This window comes from Simochromis diagramma, unplaced genomic scaffold (genome assembly GCF_900408965.1).
Source record: "Simochromis diagramma unplaced genomic scaffold, fSimDia1.1 OVJJ01000205.1, whole genome shotgun sequence".
Taxonomy (NCBI): domain Eukaryota; kingdom Metazoa; phylum Chordata; class Actinopteri; order Cichliformes; family Cichlidae; genus Simochromis; species Simochromis diagramma.
Window position 1 is genome coordinate 178,675 of NW_024386782.1, and position 22,397 is coordinate 201,071.

General features: G+C 37.9%; 1 protein-coding gene across 1 annotated transcript; it reads left to right on the top strand.

Annotated features, from left to right (window-relative positions):
- The first annotated feature begins 9,690 nt into the window (after positions 1 to 9,690).
- LOC120723121 (ETS domain-containing transcription factor ERF-like) lies at positions 9,691 to 21,831 on the top strand. Its single transcript, XM_040014459.1, has 4 exons — positions 9,691 to 9,878; positions 16,627 to 16,858; positions 17,339 to 17,480; positions 18,304 to 21,831. Exons 1-4 carry the CDS (start codon positions 9,821 to 9,823, stop codon positions 18,505 to 18,507), a joined length of 636 nt encoding a protein of 211 aa, XP_039870393.1. The 5' UTR covers positions 9,691 to 9,820; the 3' UTR covers positions 18,508 to 21,831.
- The last annotated feature ends 566 nt before the right edge of the window (positions 21,832 to 22,397 follow it).

The following is a 22,397-nucleotide window of genomic DNA, read 5'->3' on the forward strand; positions in this document are numbered from 1 at the left end:
TCATCACAATTAATTGAGGCAATTATAGCCTCGCTTTGGAAATGAAATTCCTAAAGGCGTAGCTTTTGTTAGCTGTAATATATTGTAAACATTACAATAAATCAACAATAAAATTAAACACTTGCACACACAAAACAAGAAAAACATTTATATATTTTCAGGCCCTTAAATGACTCAAATTATTGGACAAATGAAACAAATATGAAAGGTTGCTGGAGAAGTAGTAGCAGAAGTATGCTGAGGTCACTTGCAGGTTAAAATCTCAGCGAAGTCAGGAGTAATCAGTGCACAGCTCAAAACTGATCCAAGTCTTTATCTTTATCAAATAAAGCAGTTTTAACATTTTCCACCTAAAGTACTATATATTAATACTGAATATTTACATTTTCAAAACAATATAACATACAAGCGCAGAGCGTCTTAGTAAGGAGGTGAGCCCTGATTACCATCAAACAGCTTGAAATTGTTTCTTTAAGACACTAGAACTCTGCTCCATTCTTCCAAGAGAGATTCCCTAATGTGCCGTGATGACATCGATGGTGTGCCAATGTGTCAAAACCCTCGTGACAGACATGTGTCTTGGCAGGATAAAGACGATCAGCTTTCCACTCAGTTGCAGTGACTCTTTCTTTTAAGGCGATAAGTGAGCCCGCTCCACGCCAGCAAAACGCTTTCAACAGAGCCACCAGATCACCTTACTGCAAGGGTCAAGGGTTCAGGTTTTGTTTTGATGTATGTGAAATGATGCATGAGGAATATTTGATTGGTACAGCCAGGAAAACAAGAAGTCTGGTGATGACTGATTGATTTCTGTCTTCCAACAAGGCAAACATAATGAAATAATGCACTGCCTGCGCTCACACATTGTTTGCGCTTACACATAACACACAACTGATGGGAGACAATGCAAGCGAGGGCTTAAAGCTGAGACATATTGATGCATAAATTAAATTAAATACAGTCAAACAGAGACAAATGCGATCTCAAAGCTTTAAGGACTGAGTGCCAATTAACGGAGCCAGCATATACATTAAACAAAATAATTACAAATCCATGCTTCATTTTTCTTATTATTAAAGATTAAAATAGCAGAAAGCTTCCAGAGCTGCACACAATGATCACAATGATTTTTACATTTGTTGTCACATCCATAAAGTCCTCTTGTTCTTCAATATCTGTTGCTGATGTATCAAGGGCTGATATTTGGCATCTGTACGCCTGGATCTTGGCTTGGGTTACTATTATCATTATTATTATTATTTATAACGTTTATCAAAGTCTCTGCTTTCAAACTGAAAGTCCATTCTCGCTGTTTGTGTGAAGTGCACCCAAGATGAGATTCGTTTCTCCTCGAGCTCTCCTTCAGGTCCATGAGTGATCGCCCTTATTTCCCATCAGACCTGTGATCGATTTAGTAGTCACTGCTCAGTTAGTCTCTACTGTGCCAAGTTTTCTGCTTTCTGCTTCAAAATGCGGGTGTGCTTCCTGTGTAACGAAGGTTTGGGGGTTTTGTGTTAGTTGTCCTTTTTTGGGTCGGTTTTGAGATGTTTAATCATCATCAGGGTGGATTTTTCAAATGGTTCCTGAAAGATGAAAACTGTTTTTTGTAATTTTACAGCAATGATTACAAATAAATCCAGGCGGCCTGTATGACGCTTGGGTGATAAAGGTTTAAGCCTCTGAGGTTTAAATGGTAACCCTGTAGAAAGGCACAATGGACATAACTTAGGAAAAATGTAAATAGTTTTTGATGTTTGTCAGTTAAAATTATTATTTTCTTTTTTGTTCCCTGATCGCCAAGACTTGGGAAAACAATTTAGTAAAAACAGAAGAGTTTGCCCGGAGTTCAGATTAGGGGTTGGGCCGTCGCCGACGACGATTTAGACCTCAGAGGAGGCACCAGGATGACTGACACACTCGCAGGCCTTATAAATTATTACCACAGGCCAACACTGGCCTGCGGGCCACACTTTGAGACTGCTTGCTTCAGGGAAAGAATAAAAAAAGGGAAATCTAAGTGATGCCGTCTTTGTTTCCTGAAGATTTTTTCACCTTTCCTGCACAATCTGTCATTTTCTTCCGCCACCTTATCTCCTGCTTTATTTAAGAGGTTATGTGTTATTCCACAGACACACACACACAAACACACAGACACAGGATGTATCACACACACTCACAGAGCTCCTCTTGCACACTCTCAGTGAATATTGCAGCAGTTAAGAAAAAAGGCAGCGCCTCGCTAAAGCCTTGATCCCTCTTACTTCTAACAGGATTTGACCCTTAAGACTTGGAGCATGACCCTCATCTGCTGCAATACCATCATCCTGTTTAACATACACTCTCACTATTGTCCTCCTGCCCTCACTCACACACAGTTCACACAAACACACACACGCACGTCTAGAAGCCCACACAAACAGGAACTCTGAGACATTTCAGGGACTCAAACCTTCACTGCACTCCAGCTCTACATACTCCCACACACACATACACGCACGCACACACTGTACCGCATGATGTAACACTAGCTTAATTTTACGCCTAACACACAACCTGATGGATCCAGTTAAATGTAAATCGTGAACAAGCGCTCCTGGCACTACAAAGAAAGAGGAGCGAAATAAGGAGATGACAAGGGATGGAGGACGGAGGGAGGAGGATGGATGGAGAGGTTTCAGTGTGGGGAGGAGGGAGAGGGGGGTAACTCTCTGTGAGAGGATGATACGATTGAATGAGTGAGAATGAGAGAGACGAAGGGGAAAGCGAGGGAGAGAGAGAGAGAGAGGCAGTGAGGATGAGAGGATGCAGGGAGATGAAGGAGAAGGAGAGATTGAGCAGGCAGCTAAGCACCAGATTAAACTCTGGGGTCGTCAGCTGTAAAACAAACAGTCCTTTTAGCAGGGATCAAATCCAGACTTAACCCCCCCACCCCCCACCCCCCGTTCTCTCATCCTCCTCATCCTCCTCATCCTCTGTCCACACGCAAACACACACACACAGTGGAGATAATGCAGCTTGCTCAAGTAGAAGAGAGCAGGGGGAAAAAAACAACAAGGATGACAATCTTGGTGGAAAGCAAATTCCCGTCTCAGGACCCATTTTTGTGCGCCACTACCTAAATTGCTCCTCAGGGAATGTGAAGTCTTATTATACCCTGGCAGAAGTCCTTCATTATATTTGTTTTTTTTTTTTTATCCCCCTGCACAGTTCCTCTTGGTGATAGACTGGGCTAATATCTGGCACAGAAACACTAGAGAGTAAGCGAGGCAGAGAAGGGGGTTTTCCTCACATAGCTCTGTGTTTATATTGCATCTTTACTGTAATATTCCCCAGACAGTGCTGCAAGCCTCAGTTCTCTTTCTGTCATCTGCTTCTGGGTGCTGCAGTCCCATCAGTCCGAAGGCTCAATTTCCAAACTGTCAGCTTTTATACTCACTATGAGGCCACTTCCTTTGTTGTGTGTTTGTGTGTTTGTGTGTGTCTCCAAAGTGTCTGTTTAAATCCACTACTAACAGCAGGATTTTTTTTACTGTCTATCAGCTGTCTTTGTTAGGACGGCTCTGAAGTTGAGTATTTTTGAAAAGTGGGGTTATTTACACCATGCCTCGTGGTATCATAAGGCAGTTTAAGAGTTAAAAAAAAGAAACAAACTTGACCCTCACAATACACCTTTCAACCAGTTCGAGATGAAAAAGGATGATCTTTTTTTGTGAATCATACATAAAGCTTCTCTAACAAAGTTAAAAGATCTTTTAACTTTGTCTTTAAAGTGCCTTTGACCGTTTAAAAGGGACTTTAATCCCACAAGGTTTCAAAAACGTTTCAGATTTAAGAGCAAATATAATTATGTTGACTTTTCTATCAAATGTAACCATTCAGTAGTTATTTGCTTAAGTATGATAGGCCTAGTTGTTCCTTTAATTATTTTTGAAGGGGTTTTAAGTTGTAGATCACACAAAAACAGCAAAGTGAAGGCATCAGTTTGATGTTCATGTTCATGGTGTCAGTTTCAGCTGTTACATTTTACAGAAAGAGCAACTCAATAATGAATCAAGAACAGCTAGGCGTAATAGATAATGAAATATAATTTTTTTAGTAACCCAATTTTTTTTTTTGATTGAACAAACAATATTTAAACTAATCACAAAGTTTGTTTCAAACCAAGAACAGTGTTACAGCAGTTTCACTTCACAGCGAGAAGGTCCTGGCTTCAAGGCCTTTCTGTGTGGAGTTTGGATGTTTTCCCTGTGACTGTGTGGGTTCTCTCCCAGTACTCCAGCTTCCTCCCACACTCCATTGGGTCAGGTTAATTGGTGATTCTAAACTGACTCTATGTGTTAGCCCTGCAACAGATTGGCGACCTGTGACCCAAACACCCCATCCACCAAATTGGATAAGCAGAAGAAACTAAATGTAGCTTGCAGTGCATTTTGTTAAATTTAAATTAGTGTAGGAGCGGCAACTGTCCCCGGGTTGGTCCCTTCAAATCATAGTTTACTGCATGTAATTTCCATTTTCTTAATTTAACTAATTATACTTTTCTGGGAAATATGAAGCACAAAATGAACAATGGCATGTCCCCTATTATCTCATCCTGTGCTGCACTTTAATAATAATAATAATAATAATGCTACCAGCCGGCACATCTAAAGCTCATTAACATATTACATCTTGTAGAAATATTAAAATGACGATATGTAGTTTCAGGCTGAGTGCTGTATTTTAATTCCTTAGAATTTTATTTGGCCTTGTTGCCCGGCAACCCCACTAACAAGATTCCGAAACTCAAAGTGACTGTTGGTCGCTAGGAAACATCACATCACCAAAATGTAATTTTTATATTCCTTTCTGTGCGTGAGTGTGTGTGTGTATCAGTGTGTGTGTGTGAGTGTGTGTGTGTGTGTGTGTGTGTTAATTAGTGAGCCTTAGAGGTGATGGTAGGAGTATTTTTTAACATTAGCTGCATATCTATTGCACCAACATGAAAGAAGTGTTGAGCTTTTCATCTCACAGGAAGAAAGTGAAATTACTTTTTTAAGACCTTAAAAGCAATTTCTGGATTCATAAAAAGACAGACTTTGACAACAGCTTAGATCTAATTAAAAGCGAGCCTTTAGCTACTTTAAATGTATCTGTTGCACAAAAGTTGTTTCGCTCTTAACTATCCAAAGTTGGATTAATGTACTTTAAATATGGAGGAAATCAAAAACCTTTTATTCAAACTGAGTAAAACATGCTTAGACAAATATTAAATCAAAAAGCTCTGCTCGCATCATTCAAGCAAAAAACTTGTCCTTTAGAAAAATAAAAAAAATAATTTAATATTAGATGAATGTAACAAAAAATAATGAGTCATTTTCCAATAAAGTCTTTTTTGGGGCTGTTCTTTTTGCACCATGGATGAACCAGTCTTTACTTTTGTCAAACCGCTTGGGGCCTGTTTTACATCTCATGTGAGATCAAACCAGATGTCCTAGAAATAAGTTTATGTGCAACTCTATTATTACCTTCAAAGAAATGTAAAAAGAAAAGCCTGGCTTGATTAGGAAATATATTTTAATAAATTTAAAGCCAGGAAGAGGTGGTTGGGGTTGATGGAGAGTGTACAAACATGAGAATGGATCATGTGGTTTTGCTTTTGTAACAAAAGTACTTTGGTTAAGGTTAAAGGTTAAAAGACCACATGTTGTGATTAAAGTCACTGTAGATTTTTTTCCTGTATGGAACCATACCATAATCTTTTAAAGCATTTGAGAAGTTACTCACTCTGCTCTGTCAGAGTGACCTCACTCATCAGCTCACCAAACTTTAGTTTTGTGTATTTTATAACATGCGACTTATGGCTAATATCAGTGTTCAGGAGTCTAGCTGATCATTTTCCACATATTTAGATTTCATTTTAGATTTGCAGCACTGTGAAGGACACTGAATGTCAAATCCTCATTGTTTCTCCCTCCAAATACAGACATTTTTATATCGTAATGTAGCTTAAGTGCAATGTTTGCACCGGCTATTGCTCATAGTAAAATATAATGGCCAAAACATTTCCAAAGCCAGCTTAAAGTAGTAAACTAGTATGTAGTCTGTTGTAATAGGCTAAAAAAATGTCGTCTCACTTCTGTTTTTTAAGGTTGAAGTGAAGGAAAAGGAACTGAATGGGTTCTCGTATATGTGCAATTATCTATGTGTGTTTGGTTTCAAGCTCTGCATGTGACCCGGGGTCCTCAGGCTGCTAAAAGCACAACATTCAACTCAATTAGTGCTATGCATAATTGATAGCTGTCTGGGAGAGTATTTGTATTTACACTGGAATTAAAAGCCTCCGGTGTCAGCTATCACATCTGAGGGACGATAAGTGTATGCGGGTGGGACTGTGTGTGTGTGTGTGTGTGTGTGTGTGTGTGTTTTGTGCAAGGGGTGGGGGACTGTATAGGGATGTATGTGCATCACAAGCCTAAGCAGATTTTTGCTGGGAGCTTCTCTTTATGTCTTTTCTCCTGCTGTATAGGGAACACTAAATCACAGCTAATCCACCAACAAATGCAGCAGCACAACATTTTGTTCGGGTTAAGTAATGCAGGATTAAGTCGTAACCCAGTTCTCACAGACTCGGCAAAATATAGATTTGGATGCTGTCTGTGTGTGTGATTGTCTTGAAAAGAAGCTGATATCAATATACAATCTTTCCAATACTTCATTAGCATAATTACCTGATTAAGAAACAAGTAGAAATCTTCTATACTTAGCTACTGCTGTTCACTAGCATAAATTGTGTATTAGCATAAAAAAAGCTATCCTAGTTCTATACATTTGTAACTGCGAAGTTGCTAGGCAACAAGCTGATAATAGCGTCTGGTTAAAATGTAATTCTCTACATACGTGTCCTGTCAACATAAAACTTGTCATTTTTTTTGTACAGATTTGCGGGTTTACCCTTAGGCTTACCTATGAGCAGATCTACACTGCTTTCAACTGTTTCCAGTTATAGCTTCACAGCTATAACTTCATATTTAACAAACACACGTGAAAACAGAACTGATATTTCAAGATTTACCGATCTGTCAAAATGTTCTCCTTAATGATGCGTAAACACAAGCACGGAAGAAACTAAAAGGAAGTTTTCAGTTATAAAAAGCATGTAATTTTCCTTTTTGAAGTTAAAAGAAAGGGAACAAAAATGGAATTAATATTAAAAATAAGTCAAAATGACTTATCATCTGTACCTTACAGCTTTGCTTTAAAGGTTTTGCGACTTTCAAGCACAGTGTTTCACTTGCTTGGTAAAAAACAAAAAAAAGTTTTGTTCTGTAAAATTATTTGAATTCTTCCAATTATAAAAGTTATTTGAAATGGATGTATTGTTATTAAAAAAACTGAAGTAAAAAAAACTGATTAGAATCATCAAAGTATTTAGAATTTACGGTAATACATCTTCTGAACCATTTTAAGTCGTTTTATTTATTTGTCTAGTGTTGCATGCTGTAGGAATGCCCCCTCACCTTCACAGAAGTGCGATAAGTGCTCGAGGCCTGTGGGACCAATAGCAGGACATTAGCTTGAGCAAAATGTGTCACCGCTACCTCCACCTCTACACCGGCCTCCTGTGCCTGTGCGGCAGAGTATTGAACAGCCTGTTGACCTTGGCCAAAGTCACTCCTGTCAAGTGAAAAGCGGCTCTCGTTGACTAAAGTGTGGCTCCGGTATTGAGTTCATCACCTATTTGATTCAGCGAGGAAAAAAACCCCTTCTGTCACCTTCAGTCTGCTCAATCATATCTCTCTCCTCAGCTCACTTTAATATGCTCCAGTCATGACACAGAAGAAAAGTACCTTCACCTATTTCCTAACACCTTATTTTCTCGTGCTTTTTAGTTCCGACCCACTCTCACATATAATCATCTAAGCACTGTGAGAAGCTGTTGACCTCGACTCATCTGTGCTTACAAGACGTAAGTCATATAAGGCGTAAACCATAAGTAAACCACATAAGGGTGACAAAAAAGACTATGCAAAAAGTGATGTTTTAAAATTACAAATTTTATATAAAGCTCTTAAAATGAAAACTTTGCAATAATATATATATATATATATGTATAAAGTTTAGCTAAATAACACATTGTGGTCCATATATGACTTCCCTTGGAGATTTGAATGATTTATTTTTGTGGAATTTAAAGATGCACTTAACGGCTCTGGCAAATTATAACAATCATTTGCCCCTATTTGTTTTTACACAAATTAACATGTTAATATAGTTAAACAATAACTGTTAGATGATGATCTATCAGCAGCTAATCAAAGTTGCATTTCTAACTCATTAATGAGTGATGGTTTCATGTTTTGGGAGGGTTTTCTTCATTCACCATCAGTGTAATCAACATCTTTTTGTCATGCCCCAGTCTTCCTAATTCTGGGGCTGGGGGAAGGAGGGAGTAATGTTGTAGGAGGGAAGGGGGAGGTGGGAGTGTGTGTCTGTGTGCGGTTAGGGGGTGAGATGAGATAGAGGGTTTAAGATTCGGTCCATCCATCCTTCAGTCCTCCCAGATTGGAAGTGGGCCGGCAGACAAACTGATCATTGTTACTCATCTTAACGAAGAGTTTTCCACTTTGGCTCCAATCAAGGTAACAGGACCAATTGCATTATGATTACACTTGCACGGGGAGCTTCTGAATTAGGCTGCTCTTTGTAAACAAAATTATTTTTTAATGATTAGTTAAATTTTGACCTTAAATTCACCTACTTAAAAAAAAAAACCCTGTGAAAATGTTGTGCTTCTCTGAAATAATGATTTCAACTAGTTACCATTAGATTTATGGTGGAGTTAGAGTTGCATTTTTAGGCACTTGGTGCTCTTATGGAGTAAAAAATTGTAGTTAACCACCAAAACAACCAATAAAAAGGGGGGAAATTTAAATATGAGAGCCAAAGTCTGCATAAAATTGCACAGAAAGCTAAACTAAATTAACTCTAATTCATCTGCAGTCCTCTTTTGATCCCATGTTTTAGTTTGTTTTTCAATCTTGAAGCGGAACAACTTGGAGCTTGTTTTTGTCTAATCATCGGCCTTAACAAGTGAAACGACTTTGGCTCGTCTCCCGCGGTTTCCTGATAATGTCCCTGTGACCCTGCAGTGATCATGTGTGAGAGCAGTGCTGCATGGGAGAAGGAAATAAAATAAGAGCTGAAGGCAGACATCGTTTTTTTTTTTTTTTTTTTTGTTGCTCCAAGATAAGAGGATATTACAGCCGATGGAAGAGGGCTTATAGCAGAGGAGGCATCATTCAGTTGGGGGAAGAGGGTTATGTGAAGTACTTCTTGAAGAGATGAGTTTTCAGCCTTGCAGGGAAGATGGTGGGTGTCTCTGCTGCTGTGAATCGCCTGGGAAGGTCATTGTGTCTGTGGGCGAGTGATGTGTGTGTGTGTTTATAGGATGAAATTATAGAAAAATATAGAGTATTAAACAATGTCTGCAGGTAAAAATGGTGCTTTCACACATTTAAGCCACTGTAAAACCAGCTATTGAGTCAAATGCAATTCCAGGCACATTATAAACTGTCAGGGCATACATACACATTATATTCATTTACTTATATTGATCTAATATACAATTGGGAGATTGGCTTTGCCATTGATTTAATTTGTCGGTGATGGTGAAAGAATAAGTTGCTGCAATCAGCTGCATTTGTGCTTTGTTGTGATGGCTAATTTCACACCAGATGAGAGGTAATTAATATTTTTTATAAGATATTTTCTTCTCGTTTCTCACCCATCAGTCCAGTGAAGACACTGACGAGTTTTATCTGTTTGTATTTTGTAACAGATGCAGTGCAGCTGCAGCTCCTCAGTCGGTCACCTTTCCTCACCTTATTGGAGCAGAAGTAAGACCGTGTGTGTCGGTGTGCGTTCATCTCAGTTATTTACATATGTGTGGGTAGACATTTGTGTGGGATAGCGTTCATATTTATGTAAGAGTTATTATGTATTCATTTGGTGCAGATCTTATTCGGATGCGTGATAAAAATAGATAAAACTGCGAGAAACAAAGGAATGATATGTCATCATGTCAGCGCCAGCAAGTCGTGCAGTCTTGATGCCGTCTTGACCAATCAGCAACTGATACAAGCTGCTCCATTTTGACCTTCGATATTAATATTTAGTCTGTACTTAAGTTAAAACTGAAGCTATAATGTCCACGAGGTATGGCATACCAGCGTGAACATCTGTCAGTTTTATTTCCACCATCAGTTTACTTACTCGGGGATCTTTTAGGACATTATTCTAGTTAAGCAGAGAAGCTGATTTTGATACCAGTAAACATTCTTTTCAAGGAAGATTAAGAACAAGACAGTGGAGCCAAGAGGGAGTCTGACTAATTGACTAGAAGTAAATAAAGTGAAGAAGATACTAGCCTACTCACAAGAGGACAGAGAGATGGTCTGTGACCTCATCTCCAGTCATGGGCAAATCCTCTCCCTCATTACCAGACTCTGCTTCCACTACAGAAAGCTTTTCAATAGTATTGAGGAGATCCTCAAAATATTCTTTCCTCTGCCTGGCTACCTCCTGCTGTATACAGTGTAAACAGGAAACTGCTTCCTCCTCCTGAGTCACCTGACAGTTTCCCAGAATTGCATCAAGGCTGACTGAAAGTCTTTCTCCATGGTTTCACCAAAATCTTCCCACATGCAAGTTTTTGGCTACTGCCAGAGCTGCACTGGCTGGTCAGTACCTGTCAAGTTCCTCCTGAGTCCCAAAGGCTAATTATGCTTAGTAGGACTTCTTCTTCAGCTTGACGGCTCTCTCTTCATCTCCAATGTCCAACATCTGGTTCTGGGATTACTTCCTAGCCAAGCACTTTGAGGCCACAACTCCATACAGCCACCTCAACAATGAAGGTGCAGAACATGATCCATTTGGACTTTATGTCCTCAGAGTCCCTCAGATTGCTACTGAACATCTATTAACCTTCTGGTGTACCTGAACCTATATGTATAGGCTCAGTAAGCCTGTTCAGCATTCTCCCCCACTATTTGATTCAACTCACTGCAAGCTGGGGTTCAGTTCACAACTCTGCTGTTCTTCACCCAAGTGTCCAAAACCTGAAACCACAGATCTAAAATTATGATTGGCCTACAGTCCTCATGCCACCTGCAAAGAACACTCTTAACCTCAGCCATGATGCTTATTATAGACAAGCTGAGGTTAAGCGAAGAAGTCCAACAATCCTCAAGATACTGAACTGATAACTAAGCATACCCAACACTGCTCGCTGCCTCTCAACAGGAGCAACTCTAGAGTAGTATAGAGTCCAGCCCCTCTACAGGCTCCAAAGCCCAGGCTGTGCATTGAGGCAAGACCGACTATATCTAGCTGGCATTTCTTGGCCTCAAGCGCTAGCTCCATCCCCACCAGAGAGGTGACGCATCAGAGCTGTTATTTTAGAGTTTATTTGGCTATTATTTATAGGAATACAAAACACACTTCACAGAGCAGGACATTGATCCAGAACTGAACTTTTTTAACATCAAAAATACCTGCTATTATCATAATGATGATCAATTCAACAAAACTGTCAAGGTGGACGGTAAAATATCTATAATTCACTTTAACAGTAGAAGCTTATATGCAAATTTTCATAAAATAAGAGAATATTTAAGCAAATTTGCACATCCATTCAGTGTGATTGCAGTATCTGAAACATGGATTAATAAAGAGAAAGGAGAGGACTTTGTAATAGATGGATATGAATTAAATCTTATAAATAGAAAGAATAAGAATGGCGGTGGTGTGGCCTTGTTTGTGGACAAAAATTTAAAATACAAGATGGTAGAAAAAATGTCGATGGTGGTAGATAATATATTAGAGTGTGTAACAATAGAAATTAGTATGGGAAAAGAGAAAAATGTCATTGTAAGCTGTATATAGAACACCAGGTTCAAATACTGAAATTTTTAATGAGTGGGTAGATAAAACATTCACTAGGACAAACCAAAAAGTCATGTTCATTTGTGGGGATTTTAACATAGATCTATTAAATCCAAGCAAACAGAAAATGACAGAGGAGTTTATTAATACAATGTATAGCTTGGGACTTTGTCCAATGATCACTAAACCCAGCAGGATCACAGCACAATCGGCAACCTTAATAGACAATATATTTACAAATAATATAGAAAATAGATCCATAAGTGGTCTTTTAATAAATGATATCAGTGATCACCTACCTGTTTTTATAGTGTATAATAAAAATTATAGGAAGGTTACACAGGAAAATATAGTAAAATACAAACGAATGAGAACAGAAGAGTCAATAAATGCATTTAAAAATGATTTGCTCAAGCAAGAATGGGAGACGCTGTATAGGGAAAAAAATATTGATAAAGCTTATGAGATTTTTTTAGGAAAATTTAAAATGTTATATAATAGTCGTTGCCCAGTAAGGAAATACAGAAAAAAACAAAAATATGCAGAATGCCCATGGATTACAAAAGGATTGCAAAATGCATGTAAGAGGAAAAATACCTTATACAGAGAGTTTATAATGAACCGAAGTACAGAAGCTGAAAATAAATATAAGAAATATAAAAATAAATTAACGAGTATTTTGAGGTCATGTAAAAAGGAATACTATGAGAAATTACTGATTATGAATAAAAATAATACTAAAGGGATTTGGAAAACATTAAATACCATCATTAAAAAGGGCTCTGGACAGTCAGACTATCCTTCGTATTTCACAAATAATGATAGAAACATTACTAATATGAGCGATGTGGTAAATGATTTCAACAAATTCTTTGTAAGTGTTGGGCCAGACTTGGCTGAAACAATTCCTGATATGACAGATTCGGTAGAGAAAGAAACCAGACTCATTGATCGCAATCCTCATTCAATGTTCTTAACGGCAGTAGAAGAAAAGGAAATCATTGATATTGTTGGGAAATTACAAACAAAAAACTCTACAGACTCTGATGATATAGATATGGAAATAGTCAAAAAAGTGATAGAGGGCATTTCCAAACCCTTAACACATATCTGCAATTTGTCCATACAAACTGGTACATTCCCGACACAAATGAAAATAGCTAAAGTAACACCATTGTTCAAAAATGGTGATAAACACCAATTCACAAATTATAGGCCTGTCTCTCTACTTTCTCAATTTTCAAAAATACTGGAAAAGGTTTTTATTAATAGACTTGACAAATTTATAGACAAACATAAAATAATAACGGATAGTCAGTATGGTTTCAGATCAAATAGATCAACATCATTGGCATTAATAGAATTGATTGAAAATATCACTAACAATATAGATAAAAGACAATGTATAGCTAGTATATTCATCGACCTAAAAAAGCTTTTGATACAATTAATCATGAAATATTACTCGATAAATTGGAGTATTATGGCATTAGAGGAGTGGTGTTAGAGTGGGTAAAGAGTTATTTGAGAGACAGGAAACAATTTGTGAAAATTGGGGAACATCAATCAGAGTGTATGGACATTGTTTGTGGAGTTCCACAGGGGTCAGTATTGGGACCAAAGCTGTTTATCCTCTATATCAACGATATATGTAGAACATCAGATATATTACAGTTTATTCTATTTGCAGATGATACAAATATTTTTTGTGCTGGAGAGAACTTACAGCAGCTTTTGGAAATTGTCACACAAGAAATGATTAAACTGAAAACATGGTTTGATAGAAATAAGTTATCATTAAATTTGGAAAAAACGACATTTATGTTATTTGGAAATTATAAAAAAGATGCCGAAGCAAAGTTATTAGTAAATAATGTCGAATTAGAGCAAGTTTCGGATACAAAATTTCTGGGTGTGATAATAGATAACAAAATCTGCTGGAAACCTCATATAAAGTATGTACAAGCTAAACTGTCAAGAAGTGTCTCCATACTGAGTAAAGTTAAATATTTTTTGCCTTCCAAATCACTCCGGGTACTTTACTGTTCACTTATATTGCCATATTTGGAATACTGTGCGGAAATTTGGGGAAACACATATAAAACTTCACTTCAACCAATATGTAAAATTCAAAAAAAAGCAATCAGGATAATTAGTAAAGCTGGATATAGAGACCATACTAACACCATGTTTTTGAAATTAAAAATATTGAAGTTTATGGATCTTATAAAATACAAAACGGCAAAAATTATGTATAAAGCTAGATACAATATGTTACCAAGAAATATACAGAGGATGTTCTATGACAGAGAAGGAGACTATGAACTAAGGGGTAAATTGAATCTGAAGATTCTTAAAGCACGGTCAAATGTTAAAACCTTTTGCGTAACTATTTATGGAGTAAAACTGTGGAATAGCTTTACTGCAGAATTACAGCAATGCTCAGGAATTGGCAAGTTCATAAAGACACTTCGAAAATTACTCTTGGAAGGATATGATATTGAAAAAGACAATCACCCATTGTATGTATAAATATGTCAACTCGTATTTAAATTATAAATATCGTGCCAGCCTTGTTGATATAAGTTTTCTTGTGTATTGTGTGGAATATGTGATGAGGAGAATTAGGTAAATATGTGGGATTAATAAGATGTTGAGCAGGGGTAGGAGTTAATAAGTATGTGCATACTTCTTCCTACTCCTTTTCAGACCAGACAACTGTTATCTCATGTTAGACGAATGTGTTTTATTTTATTATATTTTCTTGTTTGTCTGTACAAATACGTGTGTGTGTGTATATCTACACATATATTCATATTCGTAAATGAAAATACATGTAGACGAGTATATATTGTTTTTTTTTGTTTGTTTTATTATGTCTGAAATAAATAAAGATACAAATACAAATACAAAATTTGCTCAGTTAAATTAAAATATGTTACAACTTAATCATCTAGTAATCCATTTTCTAACTCCCCCCCAAAAAAACTTGGTCTTAACTTTTAACACTTCAGTTTTTACCAGCTTATAAACTATATTACGTATTATCAGTTACGAATATATTTGGTAAATGGGACATTTTTATCAGCCAACAAGTTAGACACAGCAATTCATGCATCCTTCCACTTTCTTAACTGCTTATCAAGTTCAGGGTCATGGAGCCTTTCCCAGCTGCCAGAGGATGATAGGCAGTTTACACCATGGACAGGCTGCCAGTCTATCACAGGGCTAACACAGACAGACACACAACCATCTATGCTTTAATGTATTCACGTCACCTTATTAATTTTGTTGAAGTTTACAGTCTTGCCTCAAATAGCAAAGCTTCAGACAGATCCAAGGACAATCTATTTCCTTGTGGAAGAATTTACAGATAACCAGCTTGCAGTAAGAAACCTCTGTAACAGATGAGCATATTTCTGAACCCAAAATAATGAGCTGAGCTTGAATAAGCTTGAAATTATTTTCTCATAGTCGCAGAGTTATTAGTTTGTGCTCACAGAACAACAAAGCTTCACGACCACCAAAACAAATGATGAGAAATATTCATTGTTTGTGTCTGTGTGTTTTTTTATGACACGTCTGGATGAAACAGAGATTCAGTTAAACTCCTCTACGACCAAAATCTCATTTGCTAAAATCCGTACAATCAGTGTGGAATAAAGAAAAAGAAACCAAAGCCTATTGGAGTCACGATCTGATATGGTGATAATAAGATGTTATATTAGGAACTTCTTTTCATGATGTGCAGCAATTTTTGTTTCAGCAAAAAACAACAACAACTTCCACACAGCAAACTTCATATATGTTTGTTTAACTCTGACAGAGAGGTGATTTATGGCAAATTAAGCATGTAATGTAACGTATGCAGTGGCGTTTTTATTCTGTTACATTAATAGCAGTTTTGAGCTTGTCACAAAGCTTAAAAGAATAAAAAAATCCCCAATCTGAACAAAACATGAGACACATTACCTTCTAAATATGAATCAAATAACCAAATATTCATAATTAATCATTCCAATAATTACGTCTTCTGTCTTTTTCAAGGTTTTAGTACAAGAAACAGCCACACTCACTGAATCTAACTGGATATAGTCCACTTACCAGTAATGTGTTATTATGATAGTGTATTTGGCATTAAACTTGCAGTCTTTGTAATGGCCAACAGGGGGCGACGTGTGTGGTTGAAAAAAATGCATTCGATTGTATTCAGTCGGTAGAGAAACAAAAAATAAAAACCTTTTTTACTTGACTTATAAAAACACATTCCTGGTGATTTTATGGTTTCAAATGCTGGTTAAAGTTTTATTTTTTAAAATCTGATGTCAGTTTATTTTTTTCTAATTATGGTCCCATATGGAGGAATTAGGCAAGAAACCTGAGCATGATTTAAGAGTATGCATGCCCGGTGATCGCGTCCATGTCTTAGTTCAGAAAAACATCTGACTTCTAAAAAATAAAATCATAATGGTCAATTAAATGCTCAGCTCGTCCCATCATTTCAGTTTACAGCTCATGTTTCCTTACTTGAGGCTTCTCACCTAACTTTAACCAATAATGCAAGATATTAACCCAGCAAATCAAAGTGTGATTTGTGGCTTCCTGAGAAAAATGAATGTACAACCTTAATGGGGACTCAAACACACACCACTGAATTTTAGATTGCTGACTTTCCTTATTGTTTCCTAATTGCTTCTCCAGCAGTGCTGTTTCCTGACTGGGCCTACAAACCCACGTGGTCGCCCGGCTCCCGACAGATCCAGCTTTGGCACTTCCTCCTCGAGCTACTGGGCCGAGGCGAGGGCGGGGCCATCGGCTGGGGAGGGGAGTGGGGCGAGTTTGTCATCAGGGACCCTGAGATGTTGGCCAGGCTGTGGGGCGAGAGGAAGGGCAAACCGCACATGAACTACGACAAGCTCAGCCGGGCCCTCAGGTGGGTAAATTAGCATCAACATATTCTGAAAACTTAAGACTTAAAATGAATTTAAGACAAGTAATGTTATAATATACATATTTTCTCATTTAATTTGATTTTGACTTTCCTGAAATGTATTTAAGTTTATTTGAATTTTCCCTGTAATAAAGAAAAAAAGACTGAAATAAAAAAAGCTATACAAACAGACTATATATATATATATATATATATATATATATATATATATATATATATATATATATATATATATTTAACTGTGAATATGAGTAATCCTTTCTCTCCGTGCAGCTTCCTCCTCAGGCTCCTCGCCAACACATGTTGGCAAATTAAATTTTCAAATCTAAAATGCCCACAGATGCAAATCATGCCACCTGGAAAGCAACAAAGAAATCTAAAGTGCCCTACAGGAACAGCAAAGCGTACCTTAGACACACACTTCAGAGTGTAGTCTTGACAGAGACAACATTTTACTTCCAGATACTACTACAACAAACGCATCCTGCACAAGACCAAAGGGAAACGATTCACCTACAAGTTCAACTTCAGTAAACTCATCCTCGTCAACTATCCGGGATACCCACCGCCAGCACCACCAGCACCACCAGCACCGAGCCATCAGGTCATTCATCACGTCTTCACTTCATCTTAAAGGACTTTGTTGTGTGGAAAACTGGCTTCTGGGTTATTTTACACTTTATATAACACTATAAATACAGTGGAGTGGAATAGAACCTGTCATTTGGCCAGTTTTCCAAAAAATGAGTCCTTCAGGAAGAGTTTCATTCCTCAGCACTTTGAAAGAAAATAATTACCTTATTTGATATATAAAAAATGAACCAGCTCTAATAGAAACAATTGCCTCAACTTTATCATTTAATATGAATTTGGCTGACTTGAATAAAAATCATTAGTGAAATTTTATCATTTAATGTAAAACCAAGCAATTGACTGATCCTCTAAAGTAGAAGGGAGTCAGTGTGTTAAAGTTATATCATGTTCATGGACAGCGCAAGGGCTTAGGTTACCTGCTAGCCTTTAAAAAAAGCACCAGACCTTGTTTAATTATTTGATACATTTTGTAGGAGTGGGGATTAGTAGGGAGGCGCTTTGTCTGCTGAGGTAGAAAAGCGCTGCATGAGCAGAGTCTATTTAAAAAAAGTCCTGTTTTGGAATTAAACTCTTAATGTCATATATTCTAATTAAGTTTTTCAGATATGTGTGCAAAATATGAGGAACACCATACTTCAATTAACTTGATTAATGTCTTCATCATCTGAAGTCCCTTTTTCCTTTCAGCTCCAGGAGCTTTGATCCTCCGTACATTAAAAATAAATTAATCTTCACCTGGTGTTCTTGATGTTTTGTGCACTCTCTGTCTGTCTGCACTCTTTGCATTTCAACCATCCTTCCATCTCATTCTTCATATACCTCCATCCCTCCAGCTCGTCCAGAGCGGCTCTCTTATATACCCTCATCTCGCTGCTGACAGTGGCCTTCCTCTCTGTGGAAGAGCAGGGTCAGTGATGGACAGAGGTAAGGCACGAGGTCTACAGAGTCCAGCTAACACAGATGAAGACATAAAAAGCTGCCTTTTACTGCTCCCTTGCCACAAGGGGTCATTACAGCGGGTAGCTCTGCATGGTTGATATGGCAGAGTTTTTACACCGGATGCCCTTACTAATACAATCCCAAAGGGAATTTGTGTCGCTGGCTGAAATTTAACCAGCAACTTTTCACTCGCAAAGCAAATGTGTCAACCTAATAATATACCACTGGAGGCACCAAGTGATTACAGACACATAATATGAGAAATCTGGCTCTCAAAGAGTCCCAAATTGCAATCTGTGAGAGAATACTTTGAAAAGTCTTTAATCATCTTTTATTTAGACCTTAGTGGTAACCTTGGATCATGGTGTGGGCGTTAAAGAGGCTGTTTTTGAATGGTTTCAATCATATTTAACAGGCAGGCTGGGTGTTTTTTTTTATTTATCTATCATCACCTTCCCTCACAGGTGGGATCCCTCAAGGGTCCATTCCCAGTCCAGTACTTATTTCACTCTCTATGCTGCTGCTAGGATCAATTTTCAAAAAATATGGAACTTAATTTCACAGCTGTGCAGATGATTCCCAAACATATCTGCTCCTTGAAATGTAAACCACAACCCCCTTGAAGGTCTTCTTGGACCTCTTTGATGATATAACACTGTGGATGACACTGAACTTTTTTAACCTGTATGAGCCGAAAATAAAAAGTGGTACTTTTTGGAGCCCCTAACCTTCACGCCTTCCTTAACAGTCATCTTGACCTTTTTAAAACACCCTTTTGCAAAGAAACAAATAAATGTTATCGTGTGAGCTCGTTTCTTTTTCTCCTTCACTGACTTTGAGAAAATAACTTATGGCTTCATTTTGTTTAGTCTTTATTCGTGCATCACCCTGTCTCCAAAACACTGTAGCTTGACTCCTGAAAGGCACACATTTGCTAGGCGAACGTGCAAACTAATGCTCTGTGGAGCTACTAATGGGACGTGTAAAATTCATCAACTCTCTGCTGTCCCAATAACTGTAGCACTTCTCTTATTAACATCAGTACAAAAGCTGTGCACTGGGAGCTTCGTAGCATATCATGTGCAGGAAGGCCAGTACTTTTGTCCACATAATGTAATTCAGTTGACTCAGGACTACTTCTACCTCTGGATTAATACACATTTGATGTTCTTGTTCTTATATATTTATAACTATTTTGTAATTATTCTTTCCTCTAGTGCAGGAGAAGGATGGTGTGGTTAATGGTAAAATTGTATGTGATTCAACGAAGTCTAATAAAGGCTTTCGAGACCCAGACACACTCATCGAAAGGATCAGTTGATTGCTACCGTAGGTTTCATGGACTTTACTGAGAATTCTCCACTTGATTGTAATCAAGAAAGCTGTAATTGTAGTTTTAGCTGGACTGACATTACCTTGCCTTTCCACTGTCCTCATATTCACTCACTTTCACATTACACAACTCACTATTCAGTTGCTGTAAACTGCAGATTTTTAAACTCCTTCAGCTGCATTTAGTTCAATTTCCAATGAGACGTCATTTTGATGGCTTGCCTCTTCTGTAATTGAATGTATTTCAAGGTGAAACAGGGTGACGTGATGGAAAATAATGCAAGGAAGGAGTTCGATCCTGACCTTGAAGACTTTTCCTCCAGAGTGAATAAATTCATTCAGCTTGAACACGCATGAAAGAAAGTAAATGCTAAAAAATGCTCTGTACTTTGCACCTTGGAAGTTTTAATACTGCACGTTTCCTAGAAGATTGAATTTATGTGGGATGGATGTTAATTTAATGTTCATTTACATGCCCCCCCCCCCCCCCCCCCCCAAAAAAAAAAAAAAAAAAATCCAGAAGCTTACGGTTTTACTGTAATATCAGTAAATAGCTCATAATTTGACATTTTTAATGAAGATTTAGACTCAAGCTTGCTGTTCTTCTTTGTGTTTGATCTATTATAGACTTAAAATATTCACTTTAAACAGTTAGTTTAAATACTTAGAACCAGTTTTAGGTTCCCCCTGAATGGCTTTAAAGCCCATTCAATGCATCAGAGTAGTGGTATTAATAAATCACTATGTGTTTGAGCTCTGCATGTGTCTCAGGGGTTACTTTTCTGATTGATTTGACTCTCACTCTGATTCCTGACAGCGACTCAGCCTCTGCCTCACCCCTTCCTGCTCCCGTGCTGCCTTCCTGAACCGCTCCCCGTGCCTCGGGCTCTCCACGGGCCTTTCCCCGTCATCTCCACCCCTGCACGGCCAGGAGTCAACCTGAGGGAGCTGGGGGAATTGAGCCTGAACGCTCGCTGGCTGCACAAGAGCCCCGCAGGGTGGGATGTGAACCATTACGTCAGTCGGAGCCTGTATGAGGGAGCGAAGCAGACCCAACTTCGAGATGAGGAGAAGGCAGCAGGGAGACGGTTAGAGTGACAAAGAGAAAACAAGCTACAACAGATGGACTGCTTTCCCTCCTCAAATCTCTCAAACACAAGCTTTTTTGTGTGTTGTTTGAGCTTGTTGTACAATAGTTTATTATTCACTACCTGTGGTTTAAAATGCACAGACTTTGTGGGCTATTTATTTAGTTGGACCATGTTGTCTTCTTCTTCTTCATTTTTTTTTTTTTTTTTTTTTGCATAGAAATATTTATGAATCCTGCTTTTCTTCTGTCAGCACTTCACGCCACAGTAGGGGAAATGCACTTGTAAACAATTAACTACATGACACTTGTGTTTGGGTAAATAAAGCAGTGCACTCAGCTTGCATTATTTAGCTGTTTGTCTAGCATTTCACCAGCCCCCTGCTCCAGGCTTCATGAAAATAATACGAGCTCCATAAATGATGCATTCAAACAGGCCCAGGGAAAATCCTCTTGAAACGGGGGCTTTCGTGTAGTCTTTGCAGTGTCATTTCCAGGAGCCGGTGTTGTTGCAGTTACCACCCCGACACAACAGGGGGCAGTAGCGTCCTTGACAACTCATGAACCTGTCACTACACCCCATTTTCCCGGGAGAGCGTCTAAGCGGAGAGATGTAAAATAGCAGAGGTGCCACTCTGATCAGTAAAGACAGTACGCGTTATATTTGAGCTACTATTTATTTTTCCTGATATTAAGTTGTAGATTTTTTTAGGGGGTGTTGTTAATATTGCTCTAAAGCAACATTATGGAGCCTTCAGAGGAATCTACATTTGAAGCATTTTGTCACTTTTTGCTTATATTTTGTTGCATTTAAGTTATGGTGTTGTTTTTCAAGATATATTAATTTGTTTATTATATGTTTTTTTTTTTTCTTGGAGCATTCACTTGTACTTCTTTATGTTAAAGGATGGGTATGGTGCTATTACTGATCTGGCCTGCTTGGCATAAAACTGCTGGATGAGATGTTCCCTTTCTAAAGCTCGCAATGACAATAAAAAGAAGCTTAGACACACTCGGGCCATTTTTGTTCTCTTTTAGCCCTGTAACCTTTAAAACTCTTCTTAACTGTAATTTTAAGATGCTGTTTTGTCTATTATTTGGCTTTCAGTGGAAAGCATTTGACAAATGGCACATTCTCTGAGTACTGCCTTTGCTTGGCGCGTCTTGTAGTTGGAGATTACGACACACTCGATGGGCTTGTCCAGTGTGAATGAACTCATTTTATATATATCTCAAATATCACATCACTTTTTGAGCTACACTTCATGTAAAACTCAAAAATGACAAAGAAAATGACTGACAAAAATTGGGGAAAGCTGTTTGACATTCACTTTCCACCACTTTCTCACAGTTTTATGTGTATTTCTTTTACTTGTGGTAGTCCACTTGTAACTTTGTGGTTAATTTGGTGACACATTAACCATCAGGACACTCTGGCCCTTCAATAAAAGCCAAACTTTACTTTTGAATATTACGGATTGTAATAAGTTGAGAAATATTTTCTGAATATCTGCAGAAATGAGATTAAAAAGGCTGTGCAGATCCCCATACAGAGGGCTCATACTATCT

Bases quoted from the DNA above. Each gene is read 5' to 3' on its own strand.
- LOC120723121 (XM_040014459.1), top strand. From the start codon at position 9,821: ATGCAGTGCAGCTGCAGCTCCTCAGTCGGTCACCTTTCCTCACCTTAT. The intron at 16,859-17,338 runs GTGGGTAAATTA...TTTTACTTCCAG, and splicing joins AAGCTCAGCCGGGCCCTCAG to ATACTACTACAACAAACGCA. The intron at 17,481-18,303 runs GTCATTCATCAC...CCATCCCTCCAG, and splicing joins CACCAGCACCGAGCCATCAG to CTCGTCCAGAGCGGCTCTCT.